The 20,648-nt window shown below is 37.0% G+C and overlaps 1 protein-coding gene across 2 annotated transcripts in view; it reads right to left on the reverse strand.

Moving 5' to 3' along the window:
• Nucleotides 1-20,648, reverse strand: part of Dnai4 (dynein axonemal intermediate chain 4) — a 207,911-nt gene that overhangs the window by 133,303 nt on the left and 53,960 nt on the right. For both annotated transcript variants that reach the window (XM_045151138.1, XM_045151139.1), the window contains exon 7: nt 6,867-7,022. In XM_045151138.1, coding sequence (XP_045007073.1) covers nt 6,867-7,022 — 156 coding nt within the window. The remainder of the gene's footprint in view (nt 1-6,866; nt 7,023-20,648) is intronic.

Consider the following 20,648-nt stretch of genomic DNA (forward strand, 5'->3'; position numbering starts at 1 on the left):
CTGGAGTTTGTTTGCAGAGGCTGGAAGCCCTGGCGCGCCCATTCTCTCTCTCTCCCTCTCTCTGTCTTTCTCTCTGTGTCTGTTGCTCTCAAATAAATAAATAAATTAAAAAACTTAAAAAAGAATGAGAAAGGTCGCAAGTAAACTACCTAATGTTTCACCTTTAAGCCTTGGAAATGGAAGAACAAGGCAAACCGAGAATCAGTAGACAGGAAGAAATAATAAAGATTAGGGCAAAAATTAATAAAATACAAACCAAAAAAACAATCCAAAGAATCAATGAAACAAAGAGTTGGTTCTTTGAAAGGATAAACAAGATTGATAAACCCTTAGCAAATCTGACCAAAAGAAAGAGAGAAGAGACACAAATTAACAAAATTAGAGATCAAACAGTCAGTATCACAACAGATTGCAGAGAAATTCAAAAAATCATAGGAACATGCTATAAACACATGTATTCTACTAAGTATGAAAATCTGAAGGAAATGGATGATTTCCTTGATTTATATGACCTACCTAAATTAAATCAAGATGAGATTAATCACTTAAATAGGCCCATAACAAGTATGGAGATCAATCTCCCAACTAACAAAAGCCCAGGCCCAGATGGATTCACTGCTGAATTTTACCAGAACTTCAATTCAGGGAAGAAACGCCATTGCTTCTTAAGCTTTTCCATAAAATAGAAAAAGAAGGGATCCCACCAAATTCATTTTACGAAGCCAGCATCACCCCGATACCAAAACAAGGCAAAGATAAAACAATAAAAAGAAAATTATAGACCAATCTCCCTCATGAACATAGATGCAAAAATTCTCAACAAAACATTGGCAAACAAAATACAAGAATATATCATAAAGATCATTCACCCCAACAAAGGGGCTTTATCCCAGAGATGCAGGGATGGTTCAACATATACAAATCGATAAATGTAATAATTTATATTAATGGACTGAAGGACAAAAATCACATAATCATCTCATTAGATGCAGAGAAGGCATTTGACAAAATCCAACATCCCTTCACAATAACAATCCTACAGAGGCTAGCAACAGAAGGAACATATCTCAATATAATAAAGGCTATTTATGACAAGCCTACAACCAACATTACCAAATGGGGAAAAACTAGAAGCTTTTCCACTAAAATCAGAAACAAGACAAGGGTGTCCACTGTCCCCATTTTTATTTAATATAGTACTAGAAGACTTAGACATAGCAATAATGTAAGAGACACACATAAAAGAGATACAAATTAGAAAGGTAGAGATCAAGTTACCATTATTTGCAGATGACATGATTCGACACATAAAAGACCCTAAGGACTCTACCTGCAAACTGTTACCTGATAAACACCTATAGCCATGTAGCAGGATACAAAATAAATACAGAAATCAGTAGCCTTCCTATATGCTAACAAGAAACACACAGAGGATGAAATCAGAAAATCTCTCATATTCACAATTGCATCAAAAATAAAGAAATAAATAAATACAGTACCTTGGAATAAATCTAACCAAGGAAGTGAAAGATTTCTACAATGGAAACTTTAAAACGCTCAAGCAAGAAAGTGCAGAAGACAGTAGGAAATGGAAGAACATCCCTTGTTCCTGGATTGGAAGAATCAATATTGTGAAAATGGCAATCTTACCAAAAGCAATCTATACATTTAATGCAATCCCCATAAAATTCCAATGGCATACTTCACATATAGAAAAAAATCCAAAAATTCATTTGGAATCACAAAAAATCACAAATATCTAATACAATACTGAGCAGCAAAAATAAGGCTGGTGGTATCACCATACCTGATTTTAACCTATACTACAGAGCCATAGTAACAAACACAGCATGGTATTAGCACAAAAGCAGACATGTAGATCAATGGAACAGAACAGAAGACCCAGATGTAAGTCTGCGTAGCTATAGCCACCTAATATTCAATAAAAATGTCAAAAACACTCACTGCAGGAAAGACAGACTGTTCAGCAAATAGTGCTGGGGAAACTGGATTTGTATCTGTAGAAGGATGAAAATAGATTCTTCTTTCTCTCCATGCACAAGAATTAATGCACAAGAAAATGGATTAAAGACCTTAACATCAGACCAGAAACTCTGAAACTGCTAGCGGAAAAATAGGGGAAACCCTTCAGCATATTGGTCTTGGCAAAGACTTTCTGAATATAACCCCAACTGCTCAGGCAATAAAACCACAGATTAACTGCTGGGATCTCATGAAATTACAAAGATTTTGTATGGCAAAGATTTTGTATGACACTGTGAATAAAGCAAAGAGGCAACCTACAGAATGGGAAAAAAATCTTTGCCAGCTATACATATGATAGAGGATTAATATCTAGGATACACAAAGAACTCAATAAATTAAATAATAAGAAATTAAGCCAACTATAAAATGGGCTATGGAACTAAATAGAGAGTTCTTAAAAAAAGAAATATGGATGGCATCTAAGAAAATGTTCTACATCCCCTGTTATCAGGGAAATGCAGATTAAAACTATGTTGAGATTCCTTCTCACTCCTGTCAGATTGGCTACCATCATGAAAACAAATGACCATAAATGCTGACGAGGATGTAGAAAAAGAGGAACCCTTCTACACTGTTGGTGGGAATGCAATCTGGTCCAGCCATTGTGGAAATCAGTGTGGGGGTTCCTAAGACACATAAAAATTGATCTACCATATGCCAGCTATAGCACTCAGGCATATATCTTAAGAACTAATCTCATTACCTTAGAGATACTTGTTCAACCATGTTTATTGCCATTCAATTCACAATGGTGGGAAATGGAACCAGCCTAGATGTCCCTCAACCGATGAGTGGATAATGAAGATATGGCACATTTATACAATGGAGTTCTATCAGCGGTATAGAAAAATGAAGTTATGAAATTTGCAGGAAAATGGATGGATCTGGAAAGGATTATACTAAGTGAGGTAACCCAGGCCCAGAAAGATAAGCATTGCTTGTTGTCTCTCATATGTGGATCCTAGCTATAGATGACTGAACTTCTGTGTGACTATGAAGAAAACTCAGAAGCAAAGGCCAATTAGGTAGAAAAGAGATATAAAGGGAAGAGAACGGAAGGGAGGAGAGTACTTAATAGGATGGTATTGTATAAATGTAAGTAGAAGAATAGATTAAAGGAGGTGAAAAGGCCCAAAATGAGGTTAGAGGAAGAGATTGAGTCAAGGAAAGGTGGAACGAGGGCTAATCAAAATCTAAGAGGATATAAATAAATCATATGAAAACCTACTTTTTTGGACAATGGAACACTCAGGAGCCGTAGATTGTTGCTAGAAAATTTTCAGTGTCAGGGATGGGATACCTTCCAGCGAGTTGCTGGCCAGGGCAGTCCCTGATGCCCCAAAAGATTATAGACTATTGACAAGACCCTTGGTTTCCCCCCAGGAATAGGCGGTAAGACCCTACTGCTGAAGGCTCCACATACTTGGGCTGCAAGGCCACTGAGAAATCCTGCTGGAACTGTGCTAATAACATCCTCCATGTAGACCAGCTGGAAGAAAACTGGAAGAAGCCATTCTACATGCAGTTCAATAGGAGATAGAGAAATCACCAGTGAAGATACTCAACAATGGACACTGCAAGCCTTTGGCCAGCCAGGATAAATGAGCTAATGGGTGTAATAGCGGCATGTCTGTCATGGTGGAAACCGACTGCCCTCTAATTGGCCTGGAGGCCCGCTCCATGGGAGGGAATACTTCCCTGATACTGAAAACTTAAGACAGGGGTAGTCATGAGCCCTAAGAGTATAACGTCTGCTGCTGTCTGGCTAAATGTATATACTATGCTTGCCAAATCACCCAGTAAGCACTTCTCTTAATGTTAATACCGTTACATAAATGCTACTCTCACTTTTGGTATAGAATCTTCTCTTTTCAGATGACAGTGACCTTGGGATGACTCAGAAGGCATCATGGTGCTGGAAAGAAATCACAGGACTGCTCAGTACTGCAGTATCTCTAACACACCTTCCAAGGCTCAGGGTCTATTGTGGAAGAAGTGACGGAAAGAATGTAAGAGCCAAAGGAAGGGTAGGACTCCTTACAACGTGCTCCCCCCAGACACAAAATGGCCTGGATATCCATGAACTCAAAGTGCCTGACACTATCTACACAAGACCATCATTATAGGAGGAAAAGATCATGACACGAAAATAAGAGACTGATTGAGAGGGGGAGGGGATATGATGGAAAATGCAGTTTCAAAGGGGAAAGTAGGGGGAGGGAGGGCATTACCATGGGATATTTTTTATAATCATGGAAGTTATTAATAAAAATAAAAATTGAAATTAAAAAAGATTATGCAAATATCCAGATTACAAGTCTTATGATCAACAATCTCCCTAGGAAATATAGTCTATTATACATAAGATAACTGGCCAGGCATGGGGGCATATGCCTTCAATCCCAGTACTTGGAAGGTAGAGGAAGGAGAATTGCTGTGAATTTGAGGCCAGCCTGAGCTAGAGTGAGACTCTACCTCAAAAAACATTAAATAAACAAATAAACAAGATAACTGTTTTCTGCAAATTACCAATTCTCCTAAACTTAGTATTTCAGACTGCTTACTGTATTTTTTAGCGGGGAAGAGGGGATTTGGAGGTAGAGTGTCACTCTAGTCATGACAGACCTGAAATTCACTATGTAGTCTCAGAATAGCCTCAAACTCAGGACAATCCTCCTACCTCTGCCTACCCAGTGCTGGGGTTAAAGGTGTGCATCACCACGCCAAGCCTAATAAACTTGGGTTTTTTTGTTGTTTTGTTTGTGTGCATTTGTTTTTAAAGTAGGGTCTCACTCTACCCCAGGTTGACCTGGAACTCACTCTGTAGTCTCAGGCTGGCTATAAATTCACAGCAATCCTCCTACTCTGCCTCCCAAATTCTGATGATGTAAGATTTTGGGGTTTGCAAGGGGCCTTCCAAACTTGTAAACCTGTTTTATCCTATTTTTAGCAAAAATTGATAAAATATAAGAAGGATAAATTAAAAATTATTAAGAAATCTTAAATCCTACTTTTATCCTATTTTTAACAAAAATTTATCCTTTTATCCTATTTTTAACAAAAATTGATAAAATATAAGAAGGATAAATTAAAAATTACTAAGAAATCATAAATCATGAGGTTTATTTAGGGGAAATTGGGATCTAGGGAAAGGTTGAAGCAGTTTCACAAGCACATGGAAGACAGGACCTAGAAGACCATACAAAAAGATTTAAAAGAAACATGAACTTGCATGGGAGGCACAGCATCTGCCCTGAGCATCCTCATGGAAGAAATTTAAGAGATTAAGTAAGGATGGCTTAAGGTAAAAGAACAGAGGGACAGTGCCAAAGCAGAGAGAAATTCAGATGAGAAGTAAAGGAATTCAAGAAAGTTATTACAACAATGGTTACTGCAAGTCTAAAGAAATTATACACATAGCAGATCCAGAGTTTAGAGGTGGACTTATGTGTGTACAGTCAGATGAGATCACAGGGCAGAGAGAGGGCAGAGAGAAGACAGAGATCAGCAAGGCCAAGCCATCACAGTCAATTAAGAATGAATCGTTTTCTTCAGACTCTGGTATATAAAGGGAAGCCCTGATTGGTTTGTGGATTCAGGGAGCTGACCCAAAGGCTAGCCTGTGGAAGTAGCAGGGGGCTCTGCAGTCATTGTCCATGAAACTGGATCAGCCATAAGTTGCATTCCTGCCAAGTCAGGGTGACATATTCTGGCTTCTGATTTGAGCTCCTGTCCCTAAATGAAACTTCCTAAAAATAAGCTAGCTTTCTCCTGAGTCTTCTTAACTGGGATTAAAGGAGTGTGCCACCACATTTGGCTGGTTAGAACTTTCAAATGTTACATTTTTCTTCTGGCTGAAAGTGAAAGTGGATTAAATATGAAAATTTGTCAAAATATCAAAAAAAACTTATCAGGTTACAGTTATTCAAAGACTAGCTCTTGAATGTAATAATACAATTTTATACAAAAAACTTCAAGATAGAAAATCAGAAGATATTCTTTTGTAAATAAGCAGTAAGAACATCTTCCACATTGCAAAATATATTTGGAAAGTTACAATGTTGTGCTAAGCTTATAAAATGTGATCTTAAAAACCCATAAGCTAGGCTGGGCGTGGTGGCACACGCCTTTAATCCCAGCACTCGGGAAGCAGAGGTAGGAAGATTGCTGTGAGTTCGAGGCCTGAGACTACAGAGTGAATTCCAGGCCAGCCTGGGATACAGTGAGACCCTACCTTGGAAAACCACAAAAAAACAAAAAAAAAAAAACGTAAGCTAAAAATGAAGCTATAATATGCAGGAACCTAAGTAGTATCAACATTTTAGATTGGGTCATTCTTTGTTGAAAGGGCTATCCTTAGTACTGAAAAATCCTTGGCATCAACCAGTAAACACACTGTCATAGTTATGATAACCAAAAATGTCTCCACAGACTGTCACATTCCTCTTTGGAGATAAAACTGCCCCCAGTTAAGAGTGACTGTTGTTAATGTATCTCCATTTTAGGTGGTCATATACTGAGTACTTTTGTAAATTATCTAATCTACAGACAGAAAAGATAACAAAAACTGATGGAACTGACATTTATCAAAAGGAGCAAAAAAAAACAATAAGCACTAAAGGCAAACCAAGAACTCTAGACAGGTATCCAACAGAAAAGGTAATTTTAAAGCTTTTCCAAGATAATATGATAGCACTATTTCTGAGAAAGGATATATTTTTCATGTTCCACCAGAAAGAAAATTTTGTAATTGCTGGGGAAAAAAAGGTTAAAATGTCATATGAAGACATAGAAGAAGACTCAAGTAAATGAAATCTTACTTCTCTCCATGTTACTCGCTTGCAATTTTTGGTCCCGATCTTTAGGAAGTATATTTGCCTTACTACATGATTCAATTGCAGATCGTTTTGCTGATAAAGGTGAAATTTCTGGAGCACTACAAGAATCATACAAATCCCAGGTAGTGGCCATTATGCCTAAATGAAAAGGTTAAAATGACTTTAAACCAAATTCAAATATCTTAGCTTTATGCATAATATAATATCTACTGTTTATTAGAAAACATACTATTGTTGAACAGTACTGGAAGATATTTAAGAAATATTTCATGAGGATACCTCAAGAGATCCTTAGTCATCCCACTAATAACACTTACAAATGTGTTTTAGGAATAAACCCTCTCCTTTCTGTCCACTGTACCTCTCACTACCCCAAGCTTAGCAGCACATCTCATCAGCTCTCATAATAAGGTGGCTTTCTGATATGGACCTGTACAGCACTGTAGTTAATAATTTTATTTTACTTATAATTTACATAAAACCTATAGAGCAAATGTTTTCAATTTATTCAGTAAAGTTACTGATATTTAGGTGCAAAGACTATACCTGTTTAGAAAATAATAGTCTCAAAAATCTTATGGAATAGAATGGCAATTACTCCCAGATTTAAAATTTTGCTAATTTATTCAAATCATCAAATACAGCAATGATGACCAAATATAAACTGGGAAGGTTATTTACCTTCATATAACTTTAAAAGCTTCCACCCTCATTTATTGCTGACTTAGACTACTTAAATAACAATTATTTTATCCTTGAAAATAGAATGCTGTATTTCTATTGCCAACTTCATTAAATTTTCATTAAAAGATAATTTTTAAATATTTATTTGAGAGAGATAATGGAGAAGAGAGGCAGGATGGGGAATAATGGGAGCACCAGGGCCTCCTGATTCTGCAGATGAACTCTAGATGCACGTGCCACTTTGTGTGTCTTGCTTTATGTGGGTACTAGGGACCCAGGTCACCAGGCTTTACATGCAAATACCTTTACCAAATGAGCCATCTCTCTAGACTAAATAATATTGTTTTAATGATTTTTTTCCTTTAAAAATCAAAAAGGAAGGGGCTGGAGAGATTGCTCAGTGGTTAAGGTACTGCCTGCAAGGTTCAATTCCCCGCTATCCATGTAAAGCCAGATGCATGGCACAACATCTCCAGAACTGGAAAGGTGCTTATAAATAAATGTTTAAAAACATCAAATGAAACCTGGACCTAGTAAATGCAATTACTTCATTGCTAAAAGTGCATAATATAAAATGAAGCTACTCTGTATCTAATGAGGAAGAATACTAAGTTTCAGAATAAAATTTCTAATTAACCAACCTATCTTAATAGCACTTAAAGTTCTACACAAAACAAATTCCTAGTATATTTTAATGAATTCTAAAAGGTAACATTTCCATGTTCATGAACTGACCTTAGAATGAAGCCATAACTTTGAATATTGAATACCTGAAGTGATGGTTTGAACCAGATGCCCACCATAAACTTGGATGTTCTTTAAGTCCTCAGCTGTCTACAATTTGAGAGGTGGAGTATTGTCGGAGGACATGGTCTACTGGGGGCAGGCTTAGATGTATTATGACCAGTTCCCCTTTGCTAGAGTTTGGTTCCTCTCCTGCTGCTGTTTCCCACCTAGTGTGGCAGAGGTGATGTCCAGTCTCTGCTCATGCCATGCTTTCCCCTGCCATCATCAATTCCCCTTAAAACTGTAAGCCAAAATAAAAACTTTCTACCCATCAGATGCTTTTGGTTGATTGTTTTGAACCAGCAATGAGAACATAACTTCACTACCTGATTTACTTTTTTCTTTTTCTGATTAAAGTTTAGGAAGTTTAGCATATAAGAATATATTGTAACATGGGTGATAAAATAATTGATACTGATTGTTCACTTCAGTTTGAATTATCATTATATTTGTTCATTTAAATAAGCTTTACCCATCAACTTGTATACATTAAAGGTATTTGTTTGTTTCTGCTTTTGAAATAGGCTCTTTTTAAAAATATTTATTTTTATTTACTTATTTGAGAGAGAAAGGCAGATAAAGAAATGGTGCATCAGGGCCTTCAGCCATTGCAAATGAACTCCACATGCATGTGCCACCTTGTGCATCTGGCTTACATGGGGTAAAGAATCAAACTACATGGGGTCCTTTGGCTTTGCAGGCAAGTGCCTTAACCAGTAAGACATTTCTCCAGCTCTGACACAGGCTTGTATCTAGCCCAGACTGGGCTGAAATTCCTCCTTTTGTAGCAAAAGATGACCTTAAACTCTTGATCCTACTGCCTCTATCTCCCCAGTGCTGGAATTACAGGTGTGTACCACCAAGCCTGGATGAATGTATTTAGTTTTTGTACATAATGATACCTCAATAAAGCTGTTAAAAAACAAAACCTTGGGCTGGAGAGATGGCTTAGTGGTTAAGCGCTTGCCTGTGCAGCCTAAGGACCCCGGTTCAAGGCTCGGTTCCCCAGGTCCCACGTTAGCCAGATGCACAAGGGGGCACATGCGTCTGGAGTTCGTTTGCAGAGGCTGGAAGCCCTGGCGCGCCCATTCTCTCTCTCTCCCTCTATCTGTCTTTCTCTGTCTGTCTGTTGCTCTCAAATAAAAAAAAAAAAAAAAAACCTTGCTTGGCATGGTGATGCATGCCTTTAATCTCGCACTCAGGAGGCAGAAGTAGGAGTATCACCATGAGTTCAAGATACACCCCGAGACTACAATAGTGAGTTCCAGGTTAGTGTGGACTAGAGCAAGACCGTACCTCGAAAAACCAAAAACAAACAACAAAATAAACCCAAAATTCAAGTCATATGCATCATGTTCAAGATGAGTAACAATCAATGATAATGACTTGCCAATTTTATAGCTATACGATACAGGAAGATGTCTTTTTTTTGGTTTATTTTTATTTATTTGACAGCAATAGACAGAGAAAGAGGGAGAGAGAGAGAGAGAGAGAGAGAGAGAATGGGCACGCCAGGGCTTCCAGCCACTGCAGACGAATTCCAGATGCGTGCGCCCCCTTGTGCATCTGGCTAACGTGGGACCTGGGGAACCGAGCCTCGAACCGGGGTCCTTAGGCTTCACAGGCAAGCGCTTAACCGCTAAGCCATCTCTCCAGCCCTAGGAAGATGTTTAAACTGAATTACAAAATATTACTCAGGACTAGGAATATGACTCAGAGATAAAACCTCTTGCTAACAAAGCCTGCTGACCTGGGTTCAATTCCCGAAGACCCACGCAAAGCCAGGAACACAAAGTGAAACATGTGTCTGGAGTTCATTTGCAGTAGTAAGAGGCCTGGCCATACTCAGGATTGTTCTCCAATCTCTTTCTCCCTTTCTCAATTGTCTCTCAATTAAATAATATTTTTTCAAGATAGAGTCTCACTCTAGCCCAGGCTTATCTGCAGTTTACTATGTAGTCTCAGGGTGGCCTCAAACTCATGGTGATCCTCGTATCTCTGCCTCCCAAGTGCTGGGAATAAAGGCATGCGCCACCATGCCTGGCTAAAAATATTTTTAAATATAATATTTCAACCTATATATTTTTTCTGAGCATTTCTGGGTCTATGATACATCCAGAAGGAATGGGTTATATTAGGAGACTATCCAGAGGCATTCTAAGCAATTAGGAATGTTCTACTTCTTATCTTTCCTGGTATGCATATGGAATGAACTGTTTACACACATGCATGTGACTGTGTCATATAATCTTCTGTTAGGATATATTTTAAAACAAATGTTTCGCCGGGCGTGGTGGTGCACGCCTTTAATCCCAGCACTTGGGAGGCAGAGGTAGAAGGATCAACATGAGTTTGAGGCCACCCTGAGACTATATAGTGAATTCCAGGTCAGCCTGGGCTACAGTGAGACCCTACCTCAAAAAAAAAAAAAAAAAAGTTTCAAGTTAAGCCAGGCATTATTTACATTAAATACTTCAAAGACCAAGTAACAGGGTTTTGTGTATCAATAAAAGCACTGCTGATTTGGGATAAAAATTGTAAAATAGATGTAGGTCAAAATATGACCTTGATTACTAATAGGGTTAGTTGAAAAATGTGGTCTTAAGTCTGCAGCTAAGTGGATTTGCTAATTCTTCCCCTGCTAACACAGTATGTTCAATATACATACAATATAAAGCAAAGAGCTCTTCTATGGGGGTAGATTGGAGTTGACTATTTTAGTAGGTGAGCAATCACAACAAACCAGAAATGACTGAGCTTTAATTCCATCTCCCAAGATGAGTCACTTCTGGGAATGGCCATTGCATCCCTGGATAACAACTCATGTAATACAGCTGAGCTGGGTTTTTTTGTTTTTTGGGTTTTTTTTTTTTTTTTAGTACTTTTAAAAGGGTTTTGTATACATAATCCAAAAGAATAATAATACATTTATCTTGCTTTGGCATTAGAGAAATGCTAACTTACTAACTCTGAAAATGTTCTACTTCCTTCTGCTTTGGGGAGAATTTTTTTTAGGGAGGAGAGGATTGTTACTAATTCTTTCATAAATAATTAGTAGACTTCATCTATGAAATCTTTGGTCCTGGAATTTTCTCTGGTGCAGGGTGTATGATTATGAGTTCATTATCTTTTCTTGTTATAGGTGCAGTGCGAGTTTTTTAATCCTTCAGTCATATTTGCCAACTTGTCATGTGTATTAATTTGTCCATTTTATTTAGTTATCTAAAATACTGACATGGGGTTGGAGAAATAGCTCTGCAATTCAAGGTGCTTGCCTGTAAAGTCTGATAGCCCAGGTTTAGTTTCCCACTACTTATATAAAGCCAGATACACAAATATGTTTGTAGTGGCAAGAGGCCATGACATGTCCATTCTCATTGTCTGCCTGTCTCTCTCAATCTGCTTATAAATAATTTTTTTTTTTTAATATATGGGTTGGAGAGATGGCTTAGTGGTTAAGGTGTTTGCCTGTGAAGCCTAAAGACCCAAGTTCGATTCTCCATGCGCCACAAAAGCCAAATGCACATGGTGGCGCATTCATCTGTACTTTGTTTGCAGTGGCTAGAAGCCCTGGTGCGCCCATGCTTCCTCTCCCTCTCTGTCTCAAATAAATAAATAATTAAAAAATACTTGTACACAAAAATATACAATTTTCTACAATTTTAGTAATTGAAGTTTGTCTCCACTCCTTTTTTCTAATGCCATCTCATAAATTTGTTAATATTATTCATCATTCCAGAATATAGTATTTAAATTTTTTCTTTCTTTGGTTCTTCTGTATTCTGTTAGTCTTCACTCTATTAATTCCTCCCTTCTATTATTGAATTTGACTTTCTTTAGTTCCTTAAGTTTTGAAATTATGTTGGTATCTTTCTTCTACTTTAAAAAGTAAACAGATACTTTAAATATATCTATTTATTTAACCCTAAGCATTGTTTTGAAACATTTCATGAAATTTTCATTTATTTCAAAAACATTCTCTAATTTCTCTAGTATTTTTTATTCCCTAAAAACTTATGTATCAGCTAGGTATAGTGGTGCATGCCTTTAATCCCACCATTTGGAAAGCAGATAGGAGGGTCACTGTGAGTTCAAGGCCAGCCTGGAACTACAGAGTTAATTCCAAGTCAGCCTGGGCTAGAGTAAGACCCTAACTGAGAAAAAAACAAAAAATATTTATCGATTTACATATGTGCATGTGGGTGTGAGTGTGACAGGTCCTCTGGCAACTTCTAACGAACAGCCAGACCCATTAGCCACTTTGTGCATCAAGTTTACCTAAGAGGCTTGGGAACTGAACCCTGGCCAGCAAACTTTGCAAGTGCCTTTAACTGCTATGCCATCTTGTAAGCTCCCGACATTTATTATTTTTTGGCACTCTGAAATATCTTTTGATTTGCATATATTTGTATATTTTCCACAGTTCTATTACAGATTTCTAGTTTCATTACATTGTAACCAGAAAATATTGTTCAAATCTTTTCAATCTTCTATAATTTTTTAACTCTTTTTTGTTCTAACATGATACTCTATTTTCAAGATTGTTCTTAATATATTTCAGGTAAATGTACATTGTGCTTTTCAGGATGAAATACTCTGTACATACATTTTTCTTGTGCCTAGTTGGCTTATTTATTATTTATTTTATTTTAGTGATCCTGAGGAATGAACCTCACACATGCTAGGCAAGCACTCTATTAGTGAGTTACATACAGCCCCTACCCTGTCTAACTCATCAACAGTTAGTCAAATTCAACATTTTTCTGACCTCCCATATATGCTGCCCATTATTGGAAGCACTATACTGAAACTGTTATTGCAAAATGGACTGGTTCACTCGTCAACTCTATCCCTTATTCTCTGTTGCTATTTTTGTGAGCCAGGGTCTCACCCTAAGAGCCCCGGAACTTACACTGTAGCCAAATCTGAGCTCAAACTTTCCTCAATCCTCTTACATGCTTGTATTAAGGGCATGAGTTATCATGCCCAGAAACACTGTCCAGTTTTGCTTCATGTGGTTGGTGGCTTTCTCATTAGATTTGTGTGTTGTGTATGTGTGGACATATATTGTATATCTATGGGCACACATGTGCACAGGACAGAGTTCAATGTTGTGGTCTTCCTCAGTCACTCTCAACACTATTCTTTTTTTATTTTTAGGGTTTTTTTTTTTAATTTTTCAAGGTAGGGTCTCACTCTAGCTCAGGCTGACCTGGAATTCACTATGTAGTCTCAGGGTAGCCTCGAACTCATGGCGATCCTCCTACCTCTCTTTCCCAAGTGCTGGGATTAAAAGCATGGGCCACCACACCCAGCTCAACACTATTCTTTAGATCAAGGTTTCTTGCTCAACTAAGAGATTCAAGGCTCAGCATATTACAGGGGGCCTGGGAGATCTGAATTCAGGTCCTCATGCTTGTACAGATATTTTTATCATCTTAATTGTTTTCTTATTGATGTAGGATTTGGGGGAAATCGGAAGGCTTTCCCAGCATCCAGGTTATTGGGTCCTTGTTAAAAAGAAAAGACAAAGAATTGATAAAATGGACTTGAGAAGGATAAATTATTTAGGAAGAAATCATAATTCGTGAATTTTTTAATCTGTGATTTTTTTTTAATTTGTGATTTTTTAAGGGGAAATTGATTTCTAGGAAAAGCCTGTTTTACACACACACACACACACAGAGAGAGAGAGAGAGAGAGAGAGAGAGAGAGAGAGAGAGAGAGAGAGAGAGAAAGCAGGACACAGAAGTCCCTTCAAATAACAGACCAAAGAGGATTAATAAATAGTGAAGGATTCAGAGAGCAAAGACAAATCACACATACAATCAAAGTAAGAAGGTATCCCCCAAAGCTTGACACAAACAGAAGGCAAGAAGAAAAATACTGAAGCCAAGAAAGGAATCTCCCCATTTCCCCTCTTGCCAGTTTGGGAAGGAGGGACAGACTCACCTGGGTGCTCAGCCCAGGTCACAGGAAAAAAAGAGAGAGACAGAAGAAAAACAAGCAACATGGGCAATTTCTTTTATAAGGATTAGGCATCAAATAAGTGTGAGCCTTGTTATCAGGCTCAGTTGTATAAGCAGAGTCCTGATTGGTTTGGACTCAAAGGGAAAACAGAAGAGGGGCCAATATCTGATTGATTTGTGGACTCCAGGAGCTGACCCACAGAGGCTGAACTGAAGTAGGAAGTTCCTGCTGGGTATCACTGGCAGCCATCTTGGAGAGACAGGAAGAGATCCAAGTTTCAGTTTTGCCAACAGATCAGAATAGCATTTCCTTGTTCCCTCATGTTACTGGATCAAAAGTAACATAATTAATTAAAATAACAACAGTACTCTTTCCAAGTCTCATTATATATAGCTGGTATATTTGATATCTCATGGATCCCTCAGGCTCCTTTTTTTTTCTTTCCTACTTCTCAGACTGAATACTTTTAATTGATCTACCTTTAGGTACTATGATTTTCTCTTCTTTCTCAAATCTTCAACTGCAAACTGTAATGAGTTTCTCCATTTCAATTGCCTCGCTTCTCTGTTTTCTTGAAGTGGGTGTGATGGTTTGATTGTAAATATATGTCCCCCTTAGCCTCAGGTAGTTTTGATTAAGCTTCCTACTTAGTCTTGATCTTATAATCTATTCCTGGTGGGAAACCAAGAGCCTTGGCAATAGGCTGTAATGTTTTGAGGGCATTAGGGACCTCCCTGGCCAACAACTCACTGGAAGGTATACCATCCCTGGCACTGAAATTTTTCTAGTAACAGTCTATGGCTTCTGGGTGTGCCATTATCCAAAAAAGTAGGTTATCATATGGCTTATTTGCAATAACCTGAGTTTTGATTAAGCCTTCCCCCACATTTCTTTTACTCAGTCTCTTCTTACTTAGACCATTCCACCCACAGCAATCTGTTTGTCTACTTACATATATGCAGTACCATCCTCTTAAGTCTACCCCGCTCTTCCTTCCCTTATAGCACTTTTCTAGCTACCGATTTTTACTCCAAGTCTAAACATTTGAAACTAGAATCCACATATAATAGAAAACATGCGACACTTGGCTTTCTGGACCTGGATTACCTCACTTATTATAATCCTTTCCAGATCCATCCATTTCCCTGCCAATTTCACAATTTCATTTTTCTTTACTACCGAATAGAATTCCATTGTACAAATGTACCACATATTCCTTATCTATTTGTCAGTTGAGGGGCATCTAGGCTGGTTCCATTTCCTAAGTGTTGTGAATAGAGTGGCAATAAGCTGGTTGTGCAAGTATCTCTAAGGTAGTGAGATGAGTCCTTGGGATATATGCCTAGGAGTGGTATAGCAGGATCATACAGTAAATCCGTTTTTAGCTGTCTTAGGAACCTCCACACTGATATCTACAGTGGTTGTACCAGATTACATTCCCACCAACAGTGTGGGAGGGTTCCTCTTTTTTTTCTACATCTTTGCCAACATTTATTATCATTTGTTTACTTGATGATAGCCACTCTGACAGGTGTGAGATGGAATCTCAAAGTAGTTTTAATTTGCATTTCCCTCATAGCTAAGGATGTACAACTTTTTTTAGATGTTTATATGCCATCTGTATTTCTTCTTTTGGGAACTGTTTAGTTCCTTAGCCCATTTTTCTAACTGGGTTATTTGATTTCTAATTATTTAGTTTTCTAAGTTCTTCATATATCCTAGATATTAATCCTCTGTCAGACATATAGCTGGCAAAGATTTTCTGCCATTCTGTAGGTTGCCTCTTCCTCTATTTGGTGTCTTTTGCTGTACAAAATTTTTGCAATTTCCATGAGGTCCCATGGAATGAATAGTGGTTTTATGTTCTGAGCAGCTAGGGTTATATTCAAAGTCATTGCCTATGCCAATATGTTGAAGGGTTTCCCCTACTTTTTCCTCTAGCAGTTTCAAAGTTTCAGGTCTGATATTAAGATCTTTGATCCATCTGGACTTGATTCTTGTTCATGGAGAGAGAGAGAAGGACCTATTTTCATCCTTCTACATATAGATAACCAGTTTCTCCTGCACCATTTGTATGTTTCTGGCATTTTTGTCCAAAATCAAATGGCTGTAGCAGGCCTGGATTTTTATCTGGGTCTTTTGTTCTGTTCCATTGATCTATGTGTCTATCTTTGTGCCAGTACCATGTTGTTTTTGTTAGTATGGATTTGTAATATAGCTTAAAATTGGATATGATGATACCACCAGCCTTTCATGTTGCTCACAATTGTTTTGGCTATTGAAGATTTTTTGTGCTTCCAAATGAATGTTAGGATTTTTTCTATTTCCACAAAGAATGCCATTGGAATTTTGGTGGGGTTTGCATTGAATGTGTAGATTGCTTTTGGTAAGATTGTCATTTCCACAATATTAGTTCTTCCAATCTAAGAACATGGGGTGTCTTTTCATTTACTAATGTTTTCTGCAATATCTCACTTGTTTTAAAGTTTCATTGTAAAGAACCTCACTTCCTTGGTTAGATTTATTCCAAGGTACTTTTTATTTATTGAGGCAATTGTAAATGGGAGCGATTCCCAGATTTCATCACTATACAGAAAAGCTACCAATTTTGTGTATTTGTTTGGTATACTGCTACATTTCTAAATTTTTTTTTTTACATTTCTAAATTTTTTAATTAGTTCTAACGGGTTGCTGGTAGTCTTTAGATTCCTTTATGTATACAATTATATCAACTACAAATAACACTAACTTGATCTCTTCCTTTCCAATTTGTATCCCTTTTATGTGTGTCTCTTGTCTTATTGCCATAGCTAAGACTTCCAGTACTATAATAAAGAATGGGGACAGTGGACACATTTGTCTTGTTCCTGATGTTAGTGGAAAATCTTAAAGTTTTTCCCCGTTTAGTATTAAGTTGGCAGTAGCTTTGTCATATATCGACTTTATTATGTTGAGATATGTTCCTTATATTCCCAGTTTCTGTAGGACTTTTATCATGAAGGGATTCTGAATTTTGTCAAATGCCTTTTCTGCATCCATTGAGATGATCATGTGATTTTTGTCCTTCAGTCCATTTATGTAGTATATTACAATTATATATTTGCATATGTTGTATATGTAAATATATGTTATGTAGTATATTAAAATTATATATTTGCATATGTTAAACCTACCCTGCATCTCTGGGATAAAGCCTACTTGGTGGAGGTGAATAATCTATTTGATATATTCTGTTTGCCAATATTTTGTTCAGAATTTTTAAATCTATGTTCATGAGGGAGATTGATCTGTAATTTTCTTTCTTTCTTTTCTTTATTTCTTTCTTTCTTCTTTGTTCTGTCATTGTCTGTTTTTGGTATCAGGGTGATGCTGGCTTTGTGGAAGGCCTTTGGTAGAATTCCTTCCTTTTCTATTTTATGGAATAGTTTGAAAGGCAGTGGTGGTAGTTCTTCCATGAAGCCTGGTAAAATTCACCAGTGAATCCATCTGGGCCTGGATTATTTTTTAGGTAGAAGACTTTTTATAATGGCTTGGATCTCCATACTTGTTATAGGTCTACTTAAGTGGCTAATCTCATCTTGAGATAATTTTGGTAGGTCATGTAAATCAAAGAAATCAACCATTTCTTTCAGATTTTCAAATTTACAAGGGTACATATTCTTAAGATATGTCCTTATGATTTTCTGAATTTCTTTGGTATCTAGTGTCATGCTACCTTTTTTATCTCTAATTTTATTAATTTTTGTCTTTTCTTTCTTCTGGTCAGATCTACTAAGGGTTTACCAATCTTGTTTATCCTTTCAGAGAACCAACTCTTTGTTGAGTCTTTGGATTATTTTTTGGTTTCTATTTCAGTATCTTCGGCCCTAATCTTTGTTATTTTTTCCCCATATACTGATTTTTGGTTTGCCTTTTTCTACTGTTTCCAAGGTCTTAATGTGAAGTATTAAATGTTTACTTGGGAACTTTCTAATTTCTTAATATAGGCACTTAGAGCTATAAATTTCCCTCATAGGATTGCCTTCATTGTATCCCAAAGGTTTTGGTGTGTTGTTTTCTCATCATTTGATTCTATGAACTTATTGAGTTCCTTTATTATTTCTTCAATGACCCATTCATCATTCAATAGTGTACTGTTTAGTCTCCGTGAATTTCTGTATGCTCTGTAGTTTTTCTTGCTGATGATGTGCATATGTTTAGGATTGTAATGCCCTGTTGGGAGTGTTCCTTTAATCAGTATTAAGTGACCTTCTTTATCTTTCCTCACTAATGTTGGTTTAAAGTCTATCCTGTCAGATATTAGGATAGCAACCCCTGCTTGTTTCCTAGACCAATTTGCTTGTAATACCATTTTTCATCCTTTCAGCCTAAGATGGTCTTTCTTTTATTGAGAGACAAGTTTCCTGAAGGCAACAAACAGCAGGATCCTACCTTTTAATTCAGTCTGCAAGCCTGTGTCTTTTTGTTGTGGCATTGAGGCCATTGATATTGTTATTATTGAATGGTATGTATTTATTCTTGCCATTCTTTTTTTTGTGCTTCCTTTCTTCCCTTTACTTGTGTAACTGTTATTTGAGCATGATTTATTATTTCCTGTTTACTCATGTGTTCTTTGCTTTCTGTTCATTGTGAAGGATTCCAAGTCTGGCTTAGTTGTCATAAATTCCTTTAGCCTGATTTGTTTTGTGATGTCTTTATTTCTTTATCAATTTGGATAGATAGCTTTGCAGGATAAAGTAATCTTGGTTGACAGTTGTTATTTTTCAGGACATAGAACATCTTTCCAAGCCCTCCTAGATTTTAAAGTTTATGTTAAGTAATCTGCTGTTATTCTGATGGGATTACTTTTATATCTGACTTGCTTTTTTTCTCTAACTGCTTTCAATATGTTTTCTTTGGTTTGTATGTTTAGTAGTTTAGTTATCACATGGTGAGGAGAGGTTCCTTCCAGGTTTTGTCTGTTTGGTGTTCTAAAAGCTTCCTGTATCTACATTGTCATTTCTTTCCCATGTTGTGGGAAGTTTTCTTCTAAGATTTTATTGAAAATACCTACTATGCCTTTGGAGTGAAATTCTTCTCCTACTATGCCCTGAATTATTATGTTTTATCATTTCATAATGTTCCAAATATCCTGAAATTCCCATTCATACCATCCTACTAGCTGGTCTTTTTCTTCAGGGAATGTATTAGGCATGCCACCTGGTCTTCAAGTTTAGATTTTTTTTTCTCTCCTTCATCCATTCTACTGGTAAGACTTTCCACAGTGGTGGGGATTTTTGTTTTGTTTTTTACTTACCATGTTTTTCAGTGCTAGTGTTTTTGCCTTGTTTTTCCATAATATTTCTATTTCCTTACTTATGTCTTGTAGTGACTTCTTTATTTCATTAAAATAGTTTCCTGTGTTCTCCTTCAGTTTGTTTTCATTGCTGATTCCTTTGATTTTTTTCTTTGAGTACAGGTATTTTTTTTTATTTTAAAACTTTGTCAGGCATTTCATCTAAAACAGTCATGTTGGGGGTCATTTCTGATGGATTTATACTTTTTGGTGGGATTATATTGTCATGATTCTTTGTGTTTCTTGTATTATAATAGAGATTTTGGCATCCTTATTTAATTTGATGCTGGGGTTTTCTAATTATTTGTAGTGTTCTTAGCTGTGAAAATCTAACTTTATATACCTTCAGGGTAGGAGTTTAAGTTGTCAAGTGTAGCACTTGTACTCCTATCCAACCGCAGAAGTAATCCTAGGTGTTGAGTTTGCCTGTTGTTCAAGTATTCTAGTAGGCTGGATGGAACAATTTACTGGGAAATTCTAAAATTCAACTGAGCAATATATACAATCCATAAAATCCAGTATAGAGTATGCAAATTTGAGGATAAAAATAAACAGCCTTATAAAGCCAAAGTCCTTAGAGGTGTGTGTTGCTCTACAACTTTAATCCTATCAGCTGGGAGGTTGAGATTTCTGTTCTGAAATGGGTTTGAGGTCAGCTTGGGTCTGAATCAGGCCCTACCCCCAATAATGACAGAAGAAAAAGACACAGGCCCTATAATTCTGAAAGCATCCAAGGCAAACAATAGTCAACTCCAACATACAGCTTGAGAATGTAAAGCCAACCAAGAATATGTAACCTATAACCTGCCCTGACATGGAAAGAGAGATTAATACTTCCAGTGCAGGCCTATGTACCTGCTTTTTTGTCAGTCAGTCATGTTACCTTTTGGGGTGGCTTCCAATCTCACCAATGCTGAGTGCCCATCTCAATCCCTCTGTGTTGTGCTATGGATTTGGTGTTCTGATTAGCTGTGCTAGATGCCTTGAGT

Source organism: Jaculus jaculus, chromosome 5 (genome assembly GCF_020740685.1).
Source record: "Jaculus jaculus isolate mJacJac1 chromosome 5, mJacJac1.mat.Y.cur, whole genome shotgun sequence".
Taxonomy (NCBI): domain Eukaryota; kingdom Metazoa; phylum Chordata; class Mammalia; order Rodentia; family Dipodidae; genus Jaculus; species Jaculus jaculus.